General features: G+C 50.2%; 1 protein-coding gene across 1 annotated transcript in view; it reads right to left on the minus strand.

Moving 5' to 3' along the window:
• Positions 1-23,740, minus strand: part of nup155 (nucleoporin 155) — a 111,867-nt gene that overhangs the window by 68,759 nt on the left and 19,368 nt on the right. The window contains exons 10-15 of the mRNA XM_078430845.1: positions 21,310-21,407; positions 19,713-19,865; positions 10,216-10,316; positions 7,661-7,831; positions 6,897-7,007; positions 1,260-1,354 (exon numbers count right to left, since the gene is read on the minus strand). Of these exons, the coding sequence (XP_078286971.1) occupies positions 1,260-1,354; positions 6,897-7,007; positions 7,661-7,831; positions 10,216-10,316; positions 19,713-19,865; positions 21,310-21,407 (729 nt within the window). The remainder of the gene's footprint in view (positions 1-1,259; positions 1,355-6,896; positions 7,008-7,660; positions 7,832-10,215; positions 10,317-19,712; positions 19,866-21,309; positions 21,408-23,740) is intronic.

Below are 23,740 nucleotides of genomic sequence, written 5' to 3' on the forward strand. Positions count from 1 at the left end.
TCCGAGGAGACTTCCAGGGCACGCAGGGGGGGATTTCTCGTGGAACCCCTAGCGACCTCCAGCGGAACCCTAGTGTTCATTACAAGTCTATACATCTTTTTTTTCCTTTCTTTTCTTCGATCCGATTTCTCCGTTTATTTGGCACAGTGAAAAAAGCGGATACTATGCAAAAAGCGCGGAAAATGGATTTTACAAATGCTGAAATCCGCGGAAAATTCACATGCCTGATTATTAAGGGCAGGACTTACTCACATCTGGAAAAGCATGGACATATTAAAGACAGTCAGTTCACCTTTGTGGGGGCAAGGTTATGTTTTACAAATCTGACGGAGATTTTTGATGGTGATGAAGTTGACCGATGTGAATAAGGCAGATGATTTTGCCGACCAGGACTTCAGAAAGTATTTAACAAGGTCCCTCAGGGTAAGATGGTTCAAAAGATTCACAAAGGATACCCAAGTGAGTTGTTAAATTGGATCCATATTTGGCTTGGCGTGGAAGTAGAGGAGTGATTTTCTGACTGGCAATGTTGGTGGAAAATGGAGTTTAATCCAAACAAGTGTGAAATGATGTATTTTGGGAAGTTAAATGCGAGAGGAAAATGTTGTTAATGCCAGGACCTTTCAAAGCATTGATGGACAGAGGAGTGCAGATGTCACGATGTTTCATTGATGGGAGTATTACGAATGAGTGGACATCACTTTGAACAAGAAATGCATCAAAATGTCACCTTGCACAGGTCAGTGAATCAGGAATTCATTGCAGAGAGTTGCAGCTGGATTATTAGAAGTATCTAAGATCATGACATAGGGACAGAATTGGGCCATTCATCCCACTGTCTACTTCCCAACAAGGGACAACACCCTGCAGTTACAGACCTCTCCTATCGTGCCTTCTTTCCTGTGTTATTCTTGTTACTACACCCAAAATGGGTACACTCAAGGTTGGTGGGTACATGGAACGATCTGCCAGAGGGGTAGTTGAGGCAGGTACCATCACGATATTTAAAAGGTAATTAGACAAGGATATGGATCGGAAAGTTTTAGAGGCATATGGGCCAGACAAGGGCAGGTGGGACTAGTGTAGATGGGGCATCTTAGTCGGCAGAGTCGGTCTCAATACTTCAACGACTTTATGACAGGAATCACTGTATGCCTTGATTAACATCTCCACCCCTTGAAAGCAAGTTCAAAAGACAGGTCACTCTGCATCCCTGGAAACTGCAGTTGAACGGGGACTATCACACTGTGTTTTTGTACCTGAAGAAAGCACGGGTTGCCCAAACTGAGACCTCCCGGTCACATGCTGCGGTTGAACAGGCAAGGATGAGGCATGATGCACAAGCTTGCTCCTCCTGAACAGAAGACAAAAATTCATTAGCAACAAGAACAGCAACACTTTTTACTGATCATTTCATAATCTCCAAATCATCTCACATATAGTCTAACTTTCAGTTAAGATCATGGAGATATTTGTTCCACTGAATGTTGGTTTAACCCAACTGTTCATCCTTAAACCGGTCAACAATTCCACCCCCAAGCCCTTGCTTTCCTTTTCATTCAAACAAACGGAACTGCCAAAAATCTGCAGATGCTGAAAATCTGAAATGAAAACAGAAAAGGTCAACATGGAGATGGGGAGGGGAGACATGGAAGGGCCTGTCTCCTTACAGGACAACTCTGTATGACTGAAAGGCTGGAAATGCTCAGCAGATCATGGAGGAATGAGAGCTAACGTTTGAGGTTAATGACCTTTAACAAAGGAACAAAGGAGGACCAGCCATGGGGGAGGGAGAAGAACATTGAGGGAAAGCAACGAGGGAGGACGCGGAGTGGGTGGGACCACCATGGGGGGGAGAGAACAGTGGAGGACGCGGAGTGGGTGGGACCACCATGGGGGGGGTGGGGAGAGAACAGTGGAGGACACGGAGTGGGAGGGACCGCCATGGGGGAGGGGGGGGGAACAGTGGAGGACGCGGAGTGGGAGGGACCACCATGGGGGGGGGGGGGAGAGAGAACAGTGGAGGACGAGGAGTGGGAGAGACTGCCATGGGAGGGGGGGAGAGAACAGTGGAGGACGAGGAGTGGGAGGGACAGCCATGGGGGGGGGGGGGGAGGGGGGTAGGAACAGTGGAGGATGCGGAGTGCGGTGGACCGCCATGGGGGGTGGGAGGGAGAACAAAGGAAGACCTGGTGCGAATACTTTGTAACTTTGTCCGCGCCCTTTATGTGGCGACTATTTGCATACCCTAGGTTTGCAAGCACAGAATTTCACTGTGACTTGTCACATGCGACAATAAAGTTTTCATTCATTCATTCATTCAACAGAAGGGTAGAGCCCAGAGCCAGAATCATAACACTCGTATAGCGTAGAAGCAAGCCCTTTGGCCCACCATGTCCACGTTGACCATCAAGCCCACAGAATGTACAATATGGAAAAATACAGCACACAATGTCTGTACTGAACATGATGCCAAGCTAAACTAATCTCATCTGCCTGCAAATGATCCAGGCCCCTTTATTCCCTCTAAAAGCAGTCACTTATTTATCTGGTTGAACACCTTACTGAACCTCCTTCTGCCTCCTGTATGCTCTTCCAAGACTCCAAATGTTGCTCCACGCAGTTCCTGCAGTCTCAGGAGCTGCAGCTGGACACATTTCCTGCATCGGTTGCTGACCACTTTAACTCCCAGCCCATCCTCACACTGTCTTTTCTGATCTCGGCCTCCTCCATTGTCAGAGTGTGGCCACGCACAAACTGGAGGAACAGCACCTCATATTCCACTTGGGTAGCTTTCAATGTAATGGCATGAACATTGAATTCCCCAATTGTAGGTAATTAACCTCTAACCCCTTTCCATCCCACCCCCCCACTGGACTTACACCCACTCTTCTCACCATATTTCTTCCTTTTGCTTCACAGGTCACACTTTTTCACTCCCCATCTCCTTTTGTCTTTTCATTTCTGCACTTTGTCCAACATTTGCACCTCAAAAAAAACCCTCACCTGATTCCACCTTTAACTTTTAGTTTAGAGAAACAGGCCCTTCGGCCCTCCGACTCTGCGGCGACCAGCGATCCCCGCACACTAACACTATCCTACACACACTAGGCACAATTTTTACATTTGCCCAGCCAATTAACCTACAAACCTGAACGTCTTTGGAGTGTGGGAGGAAACAGAAGATCTCGGAGAAAACCCACGCAGGTCACGGGGAGAACGTACAAACTCCGTACAGATCCGTCGTTGGGATGGAACCCGGGTCTCTAGCGCTGCATTCACCGTAAGGCAGCAACTCTACCGCTGTGCCACTATGACCGGCAGATCAAAGGTCCCAGGCTTCGATCTGCCCCTCCTCCTCACCAGTTTTCTTCCCCCCCCCCCCCCCCCCCGCAATCGGTCTGTCCCCTCAGCTACATTACCTAATGCAAGGTAACAACTTCCTTTGCTACCTGTAACGCTACCAATTTTCATATCTGCAAACTTACTAATCACATCACCTACATTCTCACCAACCTCTGCTATACATCACTCGTTACAGAAAAACCACCCATGCATCCACCTCCACCTCCACCTCCACCTCCACCCTCTGCCTCCACCTCCACCCTCTGCCTCCACCTCCACCTCCACCTCCACCTCCACCTCCACCCTCTGCCTCCACCTCCACCTCCACCTCCACCTCCACCTCCACCTCCACCTCCACCTCCACCCTCTGCCTCCACCTCCACCTCCACCTCCACCCTCTGCCTCCACCTCCACCCTCTGCCTCCACCTCCACCTCCACCTCCACCCTCTGCCTCCACCTCCACCTCCACCTCCACCTCCACCTCCACCTCCACCTCCACCTCCACCTCCACCCTCTGCCTCCACCTCCACCTCCACCTCCACCTCCACCTCCACCCTCTGCCTCCACCTCCACCTCCACCTCCACCTCCACCTCCACCTCCACCTCCACCTCCACCCTCTGCCTCCACCTCCACCTCCACCTCCACCTCCACCTCCACCTCCACCCTCTGCCTCCACCTCCACCTCCACCTCCACCTCCACCTCCACCTCCACCTCCACCTCCACCTCCACCTCCACCCTCTGCCTCCACCTCCACCTCCACCTCCACCTCCACCTCCACCTCCACCTCCACCCTCTGCCTCCACCTCCACCTCCACCTCCACCTCCACCCTCTGCCTCCACCTCCACCTCCACCTCCACCTCCACCTCCACCCTCTGCCTCCACCTCCACCTCCACCTCCACCTCCACCTCCACCTCCACCCTCTGCCTCCACCTCCACCTCCACCTCCACCTCCACCCTCTGCCTCCACCTCCACCTCCACCTCCACCTCCACCTCCACCCTCCACCTCCACCCTCCACCCTCCACCTCCACCCTCCACCTCCACCCTCCACCTCCACCTCCACCTCCACCCTCTGCCTCCACCTCCACCTCCACCTCCACCTCCACCTCCACCCTCTGCCTCCACCTCCACCTCCACCTCCACCTCCACCTCCACCTCCACCTCCACCTCCACCTCCACCTCCACCTCCACCTCCACCCTCCACCCTCCACCTCCACCCTCCACCTCCACCCTCCACCTCCACCCTCTGCCTTTCATCTACAAGAAAACTGCACATCCAGTATGCCAACAGATGATCACTTATACCTTAACCTTCTGGACTAAACTACCATGTGCCACCTTGTCAAAAGCCTTAAACCACATCAACCGTGCAGGAGATGCAACACCTGTCCCTGTACCTCATCCCTCGACTCCGTACAAGGATTCACTTGCGCCTCCTCCAACCTGATATACCGTATCCACTTTTCCAGGTATGAACTCAAGCTTGGGCTCTGCCATTCACTGAACACCCCACTCAGTCCATGATCTCCCAGTTGCTAAACATTTTAACTGCCCCTCCCATTCCCACACTGCCTTTTCTGTCCTGGGCCTCCTCCACTGTCAGAGTGAGGCCCAACGCAAATTAGAGGAACAGCACCTCATATTTCGCTTGGGTAGCTTACAACAATGGTATATTGATTTCTCTAACTTTAAGTAACCCTTGCTTTCCCTCTCTCTCTACCCCTCCGCCACCCTAGTTTTCCGACTAGTTTCACTGTCCTTTGATTAATTTTACTGATTGAATGCCTCCTTGTCACCTTCCCCTCAGCTAACAATGAACCCTTCTACATTTCCTCATCATCGTCTGCTTTGATCTGTCGTTTTCACACCTTATCCCTCCATATCTCTACACCAATTCCTTGTCTCCAGAGACGCTGCCTATCCCGCTGTTACTCCAGCATTTTGTGTCTATCTTCGGTGTAAACCAGCATTTGCAGTTCCAAGTAACCTTTCCTTTCCCTTTCTTCCATCCCCTCCCCTTCCCAGTTCTCTGACCAGTCTCACTGTCTCCGATTACATCTTATCTCTGTTTACGTTGTTGTTAAACTTCTCCCAACTAACCAATGATCTATTCTACATTTTCCTTGATCTAAATCACCAATGTCCTGTTTTCACACCTTACACTTCCTTATCTATACACTTCCTTATCTATGTACCGCCTACTCCCCTGACATCACTCTGAAGAAGGGTCTCGATTGGAAATGTCACCCATTCCTTCTCTCCAGAGATGTTGCCTGTCCCACTGAGTTACTCTCTGAATTAAACCAGCATCTGCAGTTCCAACACATTCTGCCTTTATTGAGTTTCTTATTTACCTCCTCGGAAAGCTCCCTCAGATTTATGGACATAATCTCCCCTGCACAAAATGATGCTAACTCCTCGTAATCGGAGGGACAGCACGGTGGCGCAGCGGTAGAGTTGCTGCCTTACAGCGAATGCAGCCCCGGTTCCATCCCGACTACAGGTGCTGTCCGTATGGAGTTTGTACGTTCTCCCCGTGACCTGCATCGGTTTTCTCCGAGATCTTCAGTTTCCTCCCACACTCCAAAGACGTACAGGTTTGTAGGTTAATTGGCTTGGTAAATGTAAAAACTGTCCCTAGTGGGTGAAGGATAGTGTTAATGTGCGGGGATCGCTGGTCGGCGCGGACCCGGTGGGCCAAAAGGGCCTGTTTCCTTGCTGTATCTCTAAACTAAACTAATCACCTCGTGCCTTTCCAAGTGAACATAAATACTGTCTCAGCATTCTTTGCAACACTTCCCTTCCCCTGATACTCAATGGCCTGTGGTTTCCAGTTTTACCGCATCTGACCTCTGAACAAGACAATAGAATTAGCTAGATACCTCACCCGTGGCTAACAAAGATGCATTACCTGTTACAGCCCCAGCCATTTCTTCCTTTAGCATCACAGGATAGATGCCACCAGACTCTGGGAATTCATCCCCCCAATGTGCTCCAGTACTTCCAGCACTTTGGCCTTCCTGAAGCCACTGTACCCCGCAATACCAGCCTACCCCTCCTTTAACTCTCCACTTCCACATCCTTCTTTGTCAATTAATTTAGTTTAGTGATAGAGCGCAGAAACAGGCCCTTCAGTCCACTGAGTCCGCACCAAGTACGATCCCCGTACACTCACACTATCCTAAGCACACTGGGAACAATTTATGCACGACTTAAATGTGGGAGGAAATCGAAAATATCGGAGAAAACCAACACAGCAACTCTACCACTGCGCCACCGTGTCGCTCCCCAAATATCGATGAGTATTCCCTTCGGATCTCGCTCGGATCCCCTGCCTCCACACATCATTAAGAGGCATTTTTCCAGGATAAGGAATTTCAAGTATGGCAAGCCCCCAGCACACTCGGATTATTATCAATAAAGTGAAAAATTTACAGGCGACCCCATCATGTGGACTTTTGATAAAGTAAGGAGAATCCATTTCCTTTGGCATGGGAGAGTAGCCATAGATTTCAGACAAGCAGCAGAGATGCAGGACTGTCCTTACCCGATAGAGTTTGAAGAATCGCTCAACCTCCTCTCCTTCGCCACCTGTAGTGCTCACCAGGAGGTGACGCAGTTGGTCAACAGGACGCAGCTTCTGAAAGAAGTGGCTGCCCTACAGCAAGCAACGAGAGATTGGTGGTTACTGCGGCTCATGGATTATAATAGTCAAGGAGCATTCCCAACCCAGCACGGGTGTGAAACCGCTGCAGGCTCTGGAAGACGGGTGTGGGCAGCGGTGTGTGCTGGCAAGCACCAGCATTCCAGCACGGGCGGAAAGCAGGAATCGCAGCATGGGGAGGGGCAGGCAGGGCAGGAGGAGGGGGGCCACAGTGGGGGGGGGGGGGGGGTCAGATCAGGGTGGAGACCAGGACGGGGGGATTGGAGCCCAGGGTGGGGTAGGGGAGGCTCAAGGCAGGGTGGGGGCCAGGGTGAGGGGACCCAGGGTAAGAGGGCTCAGCGCAGGGTGGGTGGAGAAGGGGCTCAGGGCAGGGTGGGAGCAAGGGCCAGGGGAGGGGGCCCAGGGTGGGGAGGGGGAGGCGGATTAGGGCAGTTTGGGGCGGGAGGATAAAGGAGGGAGGAGCACGGTGGGGTTCACGTTGGTGGCCTCGAGTCGGGGGGAGGAGGCTTGGGGGAAGGGCAGGGTGAGGGGGCGAGGATACTTAGGGCAGTGGCCAGGGCGGGAGGGCAGAGTGGGGGGGGAGAGAGAGCGTGGGCGCAGACACAAGAAGGAGAGTTCACTCTGCAGCACCAGCTCACTTCAATTACCTGTGCGGTGAGTAGAATGAATCGCTTGGGTGGAACGAGGTGCTGATGGATCACAACCGGTGGGTCGGTGAGTGGAATGCGGTCCTTGTTGAGGGGTGTAATAATCCTCTGAGGTTGGGAGTTGTCAATGGAGGCGAGGGCCCATGAATGGCCGTCGATGTTTGCTGTCGTCTGGAGTCGCAGTTTCACGAATTGAGGAAGATGATTAGGCAATACGAAATATTGGCTGCAGACCATGCATAGAAACATAGAAAATAGGTGCAGGAGGAGGCCATTTGGCCCTTCGAGCCAGCACCGCCAATCATTGTGATCATGGCTGATCATCCACAATCAGTAACCCGTGCCTGCCTTCTCCCCATATCCCTTGATTCCACTAGCCCCGAGAGCTCTATCTCTCTTTTAAAATCAACCAGTGAATTGGCCTCCACTGCCCTCTGTGGCAGAGAATTCCACAAATTCACAACTCTCTGGGTGAAAAAGCTTTTCTCACCTCAGTTTTAAATGGCCTCCCCTTTATTCTAAGACTGTGGCTCCTGGTTCTGGACTCCCCCAACATTGGGAACATTTTTCCTGCATCTAGCTTGTCCAGTCCTTTTATAATTTTATACGTTTCTATAAGATCCCCTCTCGTCCTTCTAAATTCCAGTGAATACAAGCCCAGTCTTCTTTCCTCATATGACAGTCCCACCATTTGGGGTTGGGTGGTTGGAGTGCCTGTTTGATGCTTTTATTGTTGGACTGTGTTTTTGGGGGTTTTTGGGGTTGGGTAATTTGGGTGCCTGTTTAGTGCTTTTATTGTCGGACTGTTTTTTTTGGGGGTGTAATTTTGATGCTTATTTAATGCTTTTGTTGTTGGACTGTGGGTGATTGAATTAACATTTTGTTCAAGATGGCCGCGCCGTTGTGTTTGGCTGCCTGCCACTGTATGTTTCTTTTTTTTCCTAGTCAGATGTGCAGCACTTTGGTCAACGTGGGTTGTTTTTAAATGTGCTATACAAATAAATTGACTTGACTTGACTTGACCATCCCGGGGATTAACCTCGAGAACCTACGCTGCACCGCCTCAATAGCAAGGATGTCCTTCCTCAAATTAGGAGATCAAAACTGCACACAATACTCCAGATGTGGTCTCACCAGGGCCCTGTGCAACTGCAGGACTTCTTTACTCCTATACTCAAATCCTCTTGTTATGAAGGCCAACATGCCATTAGCTTTCTTCACTGCCGGCTGTACCTGCATGTTTACTTTCAGTGACTGGTGTACATGGACACCCAGGTCTCGTTGCACTTCCCTTTTACCTAATCTGACACAATTGAGATAATAATCTGTCTCAATTGACATAACAAATGGGTGGAGAAATGGCAGACGAAGTTCAATCTGAGCAAGTGTGAGGTTTTGCCCGATCAATACAACAGCTTGACCATACAGTTGTGAAAGTTAAATAGTATGAAATCATTGTATCAAAAATAAAACAATATAATTTTACGATATTTTCTGACCGAAAAAAAAGCTGTTGGCAGAAGTCAAAGCTTATTGTGCCTACCCTTAATACTTAACAAAATATAATTAAAAAACACATCATAAGTCAGAAGCAGATAAACAAAACATAGAAAGAAACACAAATCAAGTCAAGAACCATCATTTCTGTCATGTCAGTCATTTCTCAGTGCTGATGACATATTTTGTATCTTTCAAATATAATATTTTTGAACATTTTCTTGAATTTACACATATTACTACACTCTTTTAATACATTGTTGCCACTATTCCATAAATTGACCCCTTTAACAGTCACACGTCTATTTTTCACATTTGTTCTTACTCTCTTTTTTTCAAACATATAATTTCCCCTGAGTGGATCCATGCTCTCCCTCACTGAAAACAAACCTTGGATACAGTCAGGGTGTTCTTTCTTTTGCTCTAAACATTATTTGTAGAGTATTAAAGTCGACTAGGTCCATAAATGTTAGGGCATATGATTTCATAAATAATGGGTTGGTTGGGTCATTATAACCAGCCTTACTGACAATTCTTATAGCTCTTTTTTGCAATATAATGCTTGAATTGGTGCTAGTTTTGTAGGTGTTTCACTCTGACTCTATAACTAGTGTAGCTGGGACATGTTGGTCGGTGTGGGCAAGTTGGACTGAAGGCCTGTTTCCACACTGTAATACTCTATGACTCTATGAATCCAAAAGTCTCACCTGACCCTGAGGGAGAGCTGCGTTGTGTGGACGGGAGAGGCGTTAGTCTTGGGGCAAGAGCCTGGTGAAAATGTGGAATTCATTACCATAGATGGCTGTGAAAATGTGGAATTCATTGCCATAGATGGCTGTGGAGGCCAAGACATTAGGTGTTTTTAAGGCGGAGATTGGCAGATACTTGATTGGTAAGGATATCAAGGGTTATGGGGAGAAGGCAGGAGAATGGCATTGAGAGGGAAAGATTGATCAGCCATGATTGAATGGCGGAGTAGACTTGATGGGCCGAATGGCCTAATTCGACTCCTCTGACTTATGAAGCCCATCAAAAAGCCCAGACAGTTCCAGTCTTACCTGTACTTCCATGAGTGGTCTCTGGAAGGGGAAAGAGTCGTGATTGATGCACCAAAGGACATCGTTGTCATCAGTCTCAGCAGCTGCCAACAGCAGAACACCTGCGGAATCGGATACTGGCATCAATTCAGCTTTCATGCAGCAAGGCAGGCGAATCACAAAGTCCAATGCAAGAACAACCACAGTTCATTCACCAATCAAGTACCAACGTCAATGCACTGCCCACCAATCCGGTGTCATTCCTAACCATAGGAGCATGGGCAGACCAATCAGCCATTTGAGCTATTCCTCAATTCATTCAGATCGCAGCTGACCTGCTAGATGTCATTTACCTGCATTATCCACCGTCCGTTGATTCATTCCATGCGCTGTAACATTCAGGATATCTTTATTTGTCATCCAAAAAACAAGTCTTTTGGACGAGATTTCGTCACCCACAGTCCAACAATAGAGCAATAAAATAAGCAAATTACACAACCCCAACCAACACAAAACACAAAACGTACAAAGTCCATGCAGACAGCACCCGTAGTGGGGATGGAACCTGGGTCTCCGGTGCTGCATTCGCTGTAAGGCAGCAACTCTACCGCTGCACCACCGTGGTGTTAGGGGATTTAGTTAGAACGGGGGAAGACATTGTTATAATTATACAGGGTGGTGGTGAGGCCAACTCTGGAGGACTGTGTACAAGTTTGGCCCCTGAGTTAAGACAGCATGCAGTACTCTGGCTGGCAGATTCACTAGGATTGTTTTATCACAAATGGCTATGGGGCCTGTTTCCAAGCTGTGTATCTTCTGACTCAAAAAGAGATTCACCAGGATCTCGTGGGCAGCCTTAAAGTTGCTGCCTTCCAGCGCTTGCAGCGCCGGAGACCTGGGTTCCATCCCGACTACGGGTACTGACTGTACGGGTTGTACATTCTCCTCGTGACCTGCGTGGGTTTTCTCCGAGATCTTCGGTTTCCTCCCACACTCCAAAGACGTGCAGGTTTGTAGGTTAATTGACTTGGTAAATGTGAAAATTGGCACTAAAGTATGTAGGATAATGATAATGAGCGGGGATCGCTGGTTGGCACGGACTCGGTCCCCCCTGAACTAAAGGATGTTGCCTGGATTGGAGAGTATTAGCTACAAGGAGAGTTTAGACAAACTTGGATTTTTTTCTCCCCAATACCAGAAGCCAAGGGGAGACCTGATAGAAGCTTATAAAATAATGAGAGGCAAAGAAAGCAATTAGAGTCCTTTTCCCAGGGTGGAAATGGCAAAGACCAGAGGGCATAGTTTTAAGATGAGAATAGTAAAGTTTAAAAGAGACCTGTAGAGCAAGGGGTTTTTTGTTTTTACAGAGTGGTGGGTATCTGGGACAGGCTGCCAGGGGTGGTGGTGGAAGCAGATACCATAGTGGTGTTTAACAGGCTTTTAGATAGACACATGATTATGCAGGGAATGGAGGGATATGGATCATGTACCGCAGAGACCGTTCCCTCCGTAACTCCCTGGTCCACTCGTCCCTTCCTACCCAAATCACCCCATCCCCGGGCACTTTCCCCTGCAACCGCACGAGATGCAACACCTGTCCCTTTACCTCCCCCCTCAACTCCATCCAAGGACCCAAACAGCCTTTCCAGATGAGACAGAGGTTCACCTACACCTCCTCCAGCCTCATCTATTGCATCCGCTGCTCCAGATGTCAACTTATTTACATCGGCGAGAACAAACGCAGGCTCAGCGATCGCTTCGCTCAACACCTGCGCTCGGTCCGCGTTGGCCAAACTGATCTCCCGGTGGCCGAGCACTTCAACTCCCCCTCCCATTCCCAGTCTGACCTCTCTGTCATGGGCCTCCTCCAGTGCCCTAGTGAGGCCCACCAGAAATTGGAGGAACAGCACCTCATATTTCGCCTGGGCAGCTTGCAGCCCAGTGGTATGAACATCGACTTCTCCAACTTTAGATAGTTCCTCTGTCCCTCTCTTCCCCTCCCCCTTCCCAGATCTCCCTCTATCTTCTTGTCTCCACCTATATCCTTCCTTTGTCCCGCCCCCTCCCCTGACATCAGTCTGAAGAAGGGTCTCGACCCGAAACGTCACCCATTCCTTCTCTCCTGAGATGCTGCCTGACCTGCTGAGTTACTCCAGCATTTTGTGAATAAATACCTTCGATTTGTACCAGCATCTGCAGTTATTTTCTTATATGTACAGAGAATAATTAGCTTAACTTGGCAGACTTTCCGCACAGATATTGTGGACTGACAGGCCTCCTCCTGTGCTGTACTGCTCTACAAAAGTAAGTGTGCTAAACGCCTTCTTCACCACTTTCTCTACCCGAGCGCCAATTTCAGGCAACTATGTACCTGCAGCTGAGGTCTATTGGTTTTACCATTAAGGCTCTATTATTTACCGTGTACGTTCAGCCTTGGTTTAACCACAGCACGGCCATTCCCTGGCCACTTCCCCAGTTCATCTGTATCCTGATGTAATCTTCAATTACCTTTTTCACTGTCCACAACACACCAACTTTAATGTCATCCCCATACGTACTCACCATGTTGACAACATTGTCACCTATGTGGCGGCTCCCGAGGGTCGGGCCATACCACTCACGACCCCTCGGCACGGGAATGGGTCGATCCAAGGAGGCGGACTTCGGCCGGGAGTATAAAGGTCAAGGACCGCATGACTCTCATTCCCTTTTGGAGTTCCAGAGATACAGTAAACACACTTTTGTTAACCTTGACTACTTGTCGTTATTTCGGCCTACTTGGCCCACTACATTGGTGACCCCGAACGGTCCATTATAGAAAAATGGACAAGACATGGAGCTCAGCCTTCGCCTCGCTGTCCGAGGGCGCTACACCGGCTATCGAGGCAATTTCTGTAGCCCTCCCTACCTTTTGGACCCACCGACCCCACGTCTGGTTCCAGCAAGCTGAGGTATATTTCCAGCTTAAGTCCATCCGGTCGGATGATACACGGTTTTTCTACCTGGTTGGAGCCCTGGACCAGGACACGGTCCAGCGGGTAACAGAGTTCCTCGCCGACCTACCGACCCAAGGTAAATACGATGCGCTAAAAGTTCTATTGCTGGAAACTTACCGGCTCCCGAGGATGGAGCGGGCCAAAAGAATCCTCCACATGCCTCCCCTGGGCGCCCGGCGCCCATCCGCGCTGCTTGGTGACATGCTCGAGTTGCTGGACGGTCACAAACCTTGCCTTCTTTTTGACTATGTATTTCTCCACTTACTGCCGTCCGACATTCGCATGCAGCTCAGTGAAGGGCCTTTTGATGATCTCCAGGCCCTCGGCAGGCGTGCAGACGCCCTTTGGGCGGCGCGCAGTGATGACGTCATGACGCTGCGCGTCACTCCGGCAGCGCCCGAAATAGCCTGGTCGGGAGGGGCGTTTGTGGAAGGAGTCAAACCTGCGCCCCGGAGGCCTGCACGGGCTCCCCCGGCGGCAGCCGCAGGTACTGCACCTGCTTTTCAACGACAGCAGGCTTCAGACAACACCTTGGTTAAGAACTGGTGTTATTACCACCAGCGCTGGGGTGCTGCAGCCCGACGATGCCGCCTGCCATGCGCGTATCCGGGAAACGCTGTGGCCGGCTGCCAGTAGACCCCGCGGCGGCCGGCCAGATTCACCGCCTTTTTGCTTGGGATCGGGTTTCGGGTAATCGTTTTCTTGTGGATACCGGGGCAGAGTTGAGCGTGCTGCCTCCTTCGATGCAGGACATTCATTCTGGGAAGCGCGGTTCCGCCCTCACCGCTGCGAATGGAACCAGCATTCGCACCTATGGTGTGCGCACGGTGAAGATCACCTTCGGCTCTTGCCACTTTACTTGGCAGTTCACCGTGGCCGACGTCTCCCAACCGTTGCTCGGGGCGGACTTTTTGCGGGCGCATTCCCTCCTGGTGGATGTCAGGAGGCAGCAATTGGTCCACAGTGCAACAATGCAGCCCATTACATTAGGGTTGGTCTGTCCTGTTGCTCGACTGCTGTCATCGGTCGAATCCACCTATGTTCGAATCCTGGCAGAATTCCCGGACATCATGGCGCCACAATTTCGTACGTCAAACCCCAAGCATGGGGTGGTGCATTTCATCGTCACGACCGGCCCACCCCTCCACGCACGAGCGCGCCGACTTCCGCCGGATAAATTGCGTCTGGCGCGGCAGGAATTCCGCGACATGGAATCCTTGGGGATCGTTCGACCATCGAACAGTCCATGGGCGTCCCCACTTCACATGGTCCCCAAGGCAAGCGGTGGCTGGCGGCCTTGCGGGGATTATCGGCGACTGAACGCCGCTACCGCGGCGGACCGATACCCCGTACCCCACATTCAGGATTTCAACACCCACCTCGCCGGGGCTACTATATTCTCCAAAGTGGATCTGGTGCGGGGTTACAACCAGATCCCCGTCAATCCGGACGACGTACCAAAGACGGCGATCATCACACCGTTTGGCCTGTATGAGTTTGTGCGCATGCCATTCGGCCTCAAAAACGCGGCGCAGGCATTTCAGCGCCTGATGGATGGCGTGTGTCGTGGGCTGGACTTCATATTTGTGTACCTCGATGACATATTGATAGCCAGCCGCTCGCGGAAAGAGCACTGTGCCCACCTTCGACAGCTGTTTCAAAGGCTGAGTGAGCACGGCTTGGCCATCAACATCGCCAAGTGCCAGCTCGGCGTGGAGACCATCGATTTCCTCGGCCACCGCGTGGCTTCGCAGGGTGCGGTTCCTCTGCCGGACAAAGTTGAGGCCATCCGCCGGTTTCCCCGTCCCTTCTCGTTACGTGGCCTGCAGGAATTCGTGGGCATGGTGGCTTTTTACCACCGTTTTTTGCCATCTGCGGCCCACATCATGGAGCCGCTGTATCATCTTCTGGCAGGCGGACGTAAGGACATTGCGTGGACCGATGAGGCGGCGACGGCTTTCGATGGCGCAAAGGAGGCCCTGGCTCGGGCTGTGCTGCTCGTCCACCCACGGGAAAATGCCCCGACGGCCCTTACAGTGGACGCATCAGAGGTAGCTATCGGCGCCGTGCTGGAACAACTGACAGACAGGGGTTGGTGTCCCCTGGCCTTTTTCAGCCGACACCTTACCAGCGCCCAGAAGAAGTATAGTGCATTTGACCGCGAGCTCCTGGCCCTGTACCAGGCGGTACGTCACTTCCGCTACTTTCTGGAGGGACATCCGTTCACAGCATTCACGGACCACAAGCCACTAACTTTCGCCTTCACGAAGGTTGCAGACCCGTGGTCCGCCCGACAACAGCGTCAGTTGGCGTACATTTCAGAGTATACAACCTCCATCCGTTTCGTGGAGGGGAAAGAAAACCGGGTGGCCGACGCGTTGTCGCGCCCCGCCGTCGAGGTGGTTTTGGATGTGGCGCCTGGCATTGACTATTCAGCCCTGGCGGTGGCGCAACTGGCGGATGACGAGATACCCGCCTACCGGACTGCCATCTCCGGCCTCCGCCTTGAGGATGTCCCTCTCGGCCCCAATGGAGCGACAATTTTGTGCGACGTGTCATTGGGCCAACCACGCCCCATCGTGCCTGCTGCCTGGCGCAGGCGGATTTTCGATGTAATCCACGGGTTGGCTCACCCATCCATCCGGACGACAGTCGCACTGGTGGCCACACGGTTCATGTGGCACGGTCTCCGCAAGCAGGTTGGCAATTGGGCCCGCACCTGCGTCGCGTGCCAGACGGCGAAGATCCAGCGCCACGTCCGGGCGCCTCTCCAGCAAATCGGTCTGCCAAACCGCCGATTTGACCACCTGCACGTGGACATTGTGGGTCCCCTCCCGACTTCGAGGGGCATTACTCACCTCCTCACGGTGGTTGACAGATTCACCCGGTGGCCAGAGGCCATACCATTGACCGGCACGTCCACGGCCACGTGTGCTCGAGCGTTGGCTGCAAATTGGATCGCACGCTTTGGGGTGCCGGTGGACCTTGCATCAGACCGGGGACCACAGTTCACCTCTGAGTTGTGGTCAGCCATGGCTGAGCTGTTAGGGGTTCGGCTTCACCACACCACGGCCTACCATCCGCAGGCTAACGGCCTGGTGGAGAGGTTCCACCGGCAGCTCAAGGCTGCGTTGAAGGCACGACTCTCCGGCCCCGATTGGATGGACGCACTGCCGTGGGTCTTATTAGGCATCCGGACGGCACCCAAGGAGGACCTCGCAACGTCATCAGCCGAGCTCGTCTACGGGTCGCCGCTCACCGTGCCCGGGGAGTTCGTGCCCTCGTCGCCGGGGCAGGAGGAACCGTCCTCGTCCACCCTACAGCGCCTTCGTGAGCGAGTGGGAAAACTGGCACCCGTCCCTACGTCTCACCATGGGACGTTCCACCCGCACGTCCCATTGGCCCTTCGGGATTGTGCCTATGTTTTTCTCCGCCGCGACGCCCATCGAGCACAGCTTCAGAGACCTTATGAGGGCCCTTTCAAGGTGCTGAAGCACGGTGAGACAACTTTTGTGTTGGACATGGGGGGCCGACCGGAGGCCGTGTCAATTAATCGCCTCAAGCCAGCGCACTTGGACATTGACCAGCCGGTGCGGGTTGCACAGCCTCGGCCGCGCGGGCGCCCCCCTTTACAAGTGCCTCCAACACCGCACCCGCCGATCCCCTCATCTCAACCGGTATTTGTACCCCCTTCTCCGCCCCCGTTTGTCCCTCCAGCAGTGCCCCCGCCAGCCCCCCCGGTCGTCCCTCCAGCTGTGCCCCCGCCAGACCCCCCGTCGGACGGGTACCGTACACGGTTCGGTCGACTAGTGCGACCACCGGTGCGTTTCGTGCCTCTGGTTCTGGGGGGGGGTCCTGTGGCGGCTCCCGAGGGTCGGGCCATACCACTCACGACCCCTCGGCACGGGAATGGGTCGATCCAAGGAGGCGGACTTCGGCCGGGAGTATAAAGGTCAAGGACCGCATGACTCTCATTCCCTTTTGGAGTTCCAGAGATACAGTAAACACACTTTCGTTAACCTTGACTACTTGTCGTTATTTCGGCCTACTTGGCCCACTACACCTAAGTCGTTAATGTAGATGACAAACAACAGTGGATCCAGCACTTATCCCAGTGGCATACTTCTGGTCAGACTGCCAATCGAACCAACAACCCTCCACTACTAACCCGGACTCACTCCAAACAAGCTGTAGGAGCCATTTATGTTTAGGCTAGCTGCTGTTGGCATATTATATTACTTTGTTTAGATATATCTTGCAGTTTATATCTTGCAATATATATTTTGGACACTTGGGGATGGTCATTAGATGCACAGGGCATAGGGGACAGGGAGTGTCAGGCACAGGGAAGGAGAGTATACAGTTCTTACCAGACCTGGGAACGACTGGACAGACCTGGGAACGACTGGACAGACCTGTGACCAGACCTGGGAACGACTGGACAGACCTGTGACCAGACCTGGGAACGACTGGACAGACCTGGGAACGACTGGACAGACCTGGGAATGACTGGACAGAACAGGGACCAGACCTGGGAACAACTGGACAGAGCAGGGACAGAGCAGCCAATTACAACTTGTATGCAGAATAGGTAAAGCCTGGTACGATCATCTCCTTGTTTGTACAACTACTTCAATAAACAACCAATTAAACTGGAAATAACGACTGGAAGATCTGTTCTATTAAGTCTGCATAAGATCACTCCTACTTCCTGTGTAGTAATGGCAAGTGGAAAAGAAGTCACTGGAGAAGTGGAAAGTTGCCATTACACAAGCCATTTTGTATTCATTGGCAAGTCGCACCAAATTCCCCTGTGATTTATCTGCAGACTAGCCTACCATGTAGGACCTTACCAGAAACCTTGCTGAAGTCCACGTGGACAATGACTACTGCCATTCCATGGACAATCCACTTTGTGACCTTTTCAAAAAAGTCACAAAGTTGTGAGACACGATTTCCCAAGCACAAAAACCACGCTGGCCATCCTTAAATAGTCTATCGAAATGTTGGGAGATCCTACACCTCAAAATCCTCCCCAGTAATTTACCAACCAAGAATGTCTGCCTCATCAGCCTGTAGTTCCTCGGCTTGTCCTCAGCTGCCCTTCTTAAATAAAAACATGAGCCATTCTTCAGGCGTCTGGTACTCTGCTTTGCTCTTAAGCTACTGCCAAGAAAGCACGCCACTGCCTCCACTTCCTCAGAAGAATATGGAAGTTCAACATGTCAATGATTCTTATAAATTTTTACAGATACACCAGAGAATACATCACAGCCTGGTTTGGCAATAGCTCTGCCCAAGACCACAAGAATTTGCAGAGCTTAGGTGTGGCCCAGTCCATCCCACAGACCAGACTCCCTGCCATCAACTCCATCTACACTTCACACTGCCTTGGAAAAGCAGCCAACATAATCAAGGACCACTCACACCCCAGTCATTCTGTCAGAAGCAGAAGGTACAAAAGCTTGAAAGTGCAGACCACCAGTCAGCATCAGCCAAAATCTTTTCTTTCCCTCAATATCCATTGTCAACCAAGATCCCTAATCCTGCCACACTTGCCCTTCATTCTAACAGGAATGTGCTGTCCCTGAATTCTCCCCATCTCACTTTTAAAAGTTTCCCACTTGCCAGATGTCCATTTGGGACCAATTTGCAGACCAGATCTATCCTCGCCATGACTAAATGAACATGTTGTGACCACTGGTCCCAAGGTGCTCCCACACTGACACTTCAGTCACTTGCCCAGTCTCATTTCCCACTAGTTCCTCCCCCTCAAGTCAGGTCATCTACATTCGCGCAGCTCTGCTATCATCGCACCCCGAAGAAGTTTTGTCTAATTTAAAATACTGTGAGAAAACAATCCTGTCAATGGGGAAAAGAGGCTAGACAGTTTTAGAAGCAACAGTAGTTATTTTTCCCTGCAGAATTTTCAAAAATAATGGTCCTTTTAAAAAACATGTTTTATGATTGTTAATGCAAGCTAAAAATACTAAAAGCTGCACGTTACATTGTTTGACAAAGTACCATTGCACGTGTCAGTAGAAGCAATCGCTTGCAAATTCATAACCATCCTTGGTGAAACTGTCACCCTGGATTCTTCAAAGGCAATGCATCTAATTACTGCAGAGAATTTACATGCAAGCACCTTCTTTTCTACTTGCTAATTTTCAAAGTAACTTATGTTGTTCTCAGAATTCCAATCAAAAATGCATTGTAACCAATTTGGCCTGCATAATGCAAATATAATTCATCAATCAATCTTGTAAATTCATCCATTGAATTGGCCTCCACTGCCTTCTGTGGCAGAGAATTCCACAGATTCACAACTCTCTGGGTGAAAAAGTTTCTTCTCACCTCAGTTTTAAATGGCCTTCCCTTTATTCTTTGACCCAGAACCAGGGGTCACAGTTTAAGAATAAAGTAGGTTAGTAGTGACTGACCAATTCCTGCACCACAGTCCTTTTTCATGTCCTGAGACTAATGTGCGGGACACTTGTCATTATTCCCCTGCAAAGCAAGTACCTTTCGTGTGCAGAGCTTTGTGGACTTTGCTGGGTCTCTGCGGTGTTGCAGAAGCAGAGAATCCTGGCGGCAGACGGACATGTACCAACAGCAGCACACTGGGCCTTGCAGCTGGATTTCTGAAAGGCATTGTGCTGAAATACAGTCGGACACCTGGATGCAAAGAAACAACAGCAATCACTTACACATCATCACGCAAGTCCTCACACAGACAATATTCCAAATATGACAAATGAGAAATAAAAAGATGATCACCTTGTTGGGACTGTATTACAGTTCCTGTAATCTCTAATGTACAGAATCTATAATGTACAGAATCTCCTGGTATTCTTGTTCCTGTAATTGACTAGTTGGGGGACTAGTTAATTACAGGAACAAGAATACCAGGAGATTGCAGCCAACTGCAAGACCTATAATGATATCAGAGTGGGGATTTCAACTTTCCTAATATAGACTGGGATTGCCATAGTGACAAGGGCTTAATTGACGTAGAGTTTGTCGAATAAACCTTCCTGTCAATACATTGTGGGTCCTACGAGGGAGAGGGTTGACCTTATCTTGAAAAATGCGACATGGTAAGTGACTGAGCTGCCAAGGAGGAGCACTTTGGGACCAGTGATCACAATTTTATTAGTTTTTAAATAATTCTAAATAAGGATAGGGCTAGTCCACAAGTTAATTTTCTAAATTGGTGCAATTTAAATGGTATCAGACAGAAACTTGTAAAAATCCTATTGGAGTTTGCAGGCAAAGAGACATTCAGAAAGTGGGAGTTTTCTTCTTAATTGTGACAGAGAGAGCTCAAGGCACAAATGACCCTTCTTCTTCTTAAGCCCTTTGCTCCTCTAGGGAGCATAGGCCATTGACAAATGTCCTCCACCTCACTCCATTGTTGGCAGTTCTTTCGAGATCTCCCCAGTTGAGCCCACTCCCAGACATTACTGCTCGAGTGAAATGCAAGACAGGCAAGAATAAGGAACCCTGGATGATGATGGAAATTGAGGCTCTGGTCAGGAAGAAGGCATGGGCCAGGTATAGGCACTTGGGCTCAAGTATCCCTGGATGAGTTTAGGGGATTCAGCAGCATTCTTAATAAGGAAATCAGCAGAGCAAAAAGGGGGCAAGATATAGTTCCGGCAGGGAGGACGAAGAGATATTATAATTGCATTGGGGGGGAAAGTATGACTAGAAAGAGACTATGGCCCCGTAGAAAGCAAAGTGATCATCTTGGGTGGAGCTGCAGGTGATGGTCCAGAGGGGGGGAGGAAATCAGATTAAATGGGATTAATGGGCTAAAATGGTATTGGTGTAGAAAGACATCATGGTCGAGATAAGCCAAAAGTGTCCATTCCTGTGGACCCATTCCAAGACGGTTCTATGATTATGTTTAAGAGGTAGAAAGACAAGCTCTTGAATAGGCAGAGCAGAGGAGATGGACCAAAAGTGAGCAAACGAGATTAATGTAGATGGACAAAAAAGCCAGCATCAATATTGTGGGCTGTGGGGCCCTTCTTGTTACCGTTCAGCTTGATGACACCATGACCTGATCAGCTCCACCCCTGCACACCCGCCGTTCACCAAAGCTGCAGCTACTCACCTGCATGAGTCACAGCCAACAGGTGACAATCCACAGACTCCGAGCTTTCAATCACAGCAATGTGCACAATCGGTTTGAAGACTGCCCGATCGATAGTTCTGAAATTGGCAAAGAATCAGTAAACAAAGTGGAAAGAGTCAGAGGAGGACCATGCAAAAGTGACACCAGAATGGAAATTGCCAGCAAGTTATGAGAATTTAAGTTCCCCATGTGTGCTGGAAGCAAATCCAACAGTCGTCAACATACCAGAATTAGAGTCAAAGGAGGAGGCCAACTAGGATTGAAGCAATAACTGTTATAAACATCCCACACGAAGACAGACTAGTTTAGTTTGAAGAAGGGTCTCGACCCAAAACATCGCCCATTCCTTCTCTCCAGAGATGCTGCCTGTCCCACTGAGTTACTCCAGCATTTTGTGTCTACCCAAGTTTAGTTTGATTTAGTTTCGAGATACAGCAAAGGAAATAGGCCCTTTGGCCCACCAGGTCCGCGCCAACCAACAAAAACCCGTACACTAGTTCCATCCTACATCCTAGGGACAATTTACAGAAGTCATTTAACCTACAAAGGTCTTTGGGGTATGGGAAGAATCCGGCACCCACAGAAAACCGACACGGTTACAGGGAGAACATTCAAGCTCCGTTGAGCATTTAGGAAAGTGGCTGTCGAGAGGTTGCAGAGTAGAAGGGGAAGCACATCCCACTGTTGTATAAGACGTTGGTGAGGCCACACTTAGAATACTGTGTTCAGCACTGGGCACCATGTTATAGGAAAGGTACTGTCAAGCAGGAAAGGGTACAGAGAAGATTTACGAAGATGTTGGCAGGACTAGAGGGTTTGAGCTATAGGGGGAGGTTGAGTTGGTGAGGGACGAAATTCAGTCCCGTCCGAGGGGTGACATAGGGACTGACGAGGTCGAGTCACTGTGGATAGAGTTGAGGAATTGTAAAGGTAAGAAAACACTAATTGGAGTTATCTACAGACCCCCAAACACTAGCCCGGATGTAGAGTGTAAGTTGCAGCAGGAGTTAAAACTGGCTGTAACAAAGGTCATGCCACTGTGGTGATGGGGGATTACAATATGCAGGTAGACTGGGAAAATCAGGTTGGTTCTGGACCCCAAGAAAGTGAGTTTGTAGAGTGCCTCCGAGATGGATTCTTAGAGCAGTTTGTACTGGAGCCTACCAGAGAAAAGGCATTCTGGATTCAGTGTTGTCCAATCAACCAGATTTGATAAGAGAATTCAAGGTAAAGGAACCGCTTGGAGGGAGTGACCATAATATGATTAGTTTTAATCTGCAATTTGAGAGGGAGAAGGTTAAATCAGAAGTGTTAGTGTTGCAGTTGAACAAAGGGGAGTATGAAGACATGAGGGAGGAGCTGGCCATGGTCGACTGGAAAGGGATCCTAGCAGGAATGACGGTGGAACAGCAATGGCAGGAATTTCTGGGCATAATCCGGATTTTAATGATTTGGACGAAGGAATTAGAAGTAACACTAGCAAGTTTGCAGATGACACAAAGGTGGGTGGCAGTGTGAACTGCGAAGAGGATGTTAGGACGTTGCAGGATGACCTGGACAGGTTGATTGAGTGGGCAGATGCGTGGCAGATGCAGTATAATATAGATAAATGTGAGGTTATCCACTTTGGCGGCAAAAACAAGGAGGCAGATTATTATCTCAATGGTATCAGATAAGGTAAGGGGGAAGTGCAGCGAGACCCGAGTCCTTGTACACCAGTCACTGAAAACTGGCGTGCAGGTACAGCAGGCAGTGAAGAAAGCTAATGGCATGTTGGCCTTCATAACGAGAGGATTTCAGTATAGACAATAGACAATAGACAATAGACAATAGGTGCAGGAGTAGGCCATTCAGCCCTTCGAGCCAGCACCGCCATTCAATGCGATCATGGCTGATCACTATCAATCAGTACCCCGTTCCTGCCTTCTCCCCATACCCCCTCACTCCGCTATCCTTAAGAGCTCTATCCAGCTCTCTCTTGAAAGCATCCAACGAACTGGCCTCCACTGCCTTCTGAGGCAGAGAATTCCACACCTTCACCACCCTCTGACTGAAAAAGTTCTTCCTCATCTCCGTTCTAAATGGCCTACCCCTTATTCTCAAACTGTGGCCCCTTGTTCTGGACTCCCCCAACATTGGGAACATGTTATCTGCCTCTAATGTGTCCAATCCCCTAATTATCTTATATGTTTCAATAAGATCCCCCCTCATCCTTCTAAATTCCAGTGTATACAAGCCCAATCGCTCCAGCCTTTCAACATACGACAGTCCCGCCATTCCGGGAATTAATCTAGTGAACCTACGCTGCACGCCCTCCATAGCAAGAATATCCTTCCTCAAATTTGGAGACCAAAACTGCACACAGTACTCCAGGTGCGGTCTCACCAGGGCCCGGTACAACTGTAGAAGG

Source organism: Rhinoraja longicauda, chromosome 3 (assembly GCF_053455715.1).
Source record: "Rhinoraja longicauda isolate Sanriku21f chromosome 3, sRhiLon1.1, whole genome shotgun sequence".
Lineage (NCBI taxonomy): Eukaryota > Metazoa > Chordata > Chondrichthyes > Rajiformes > Arhynchobatidae > Rhinoraja > Rhinoraja longicauda.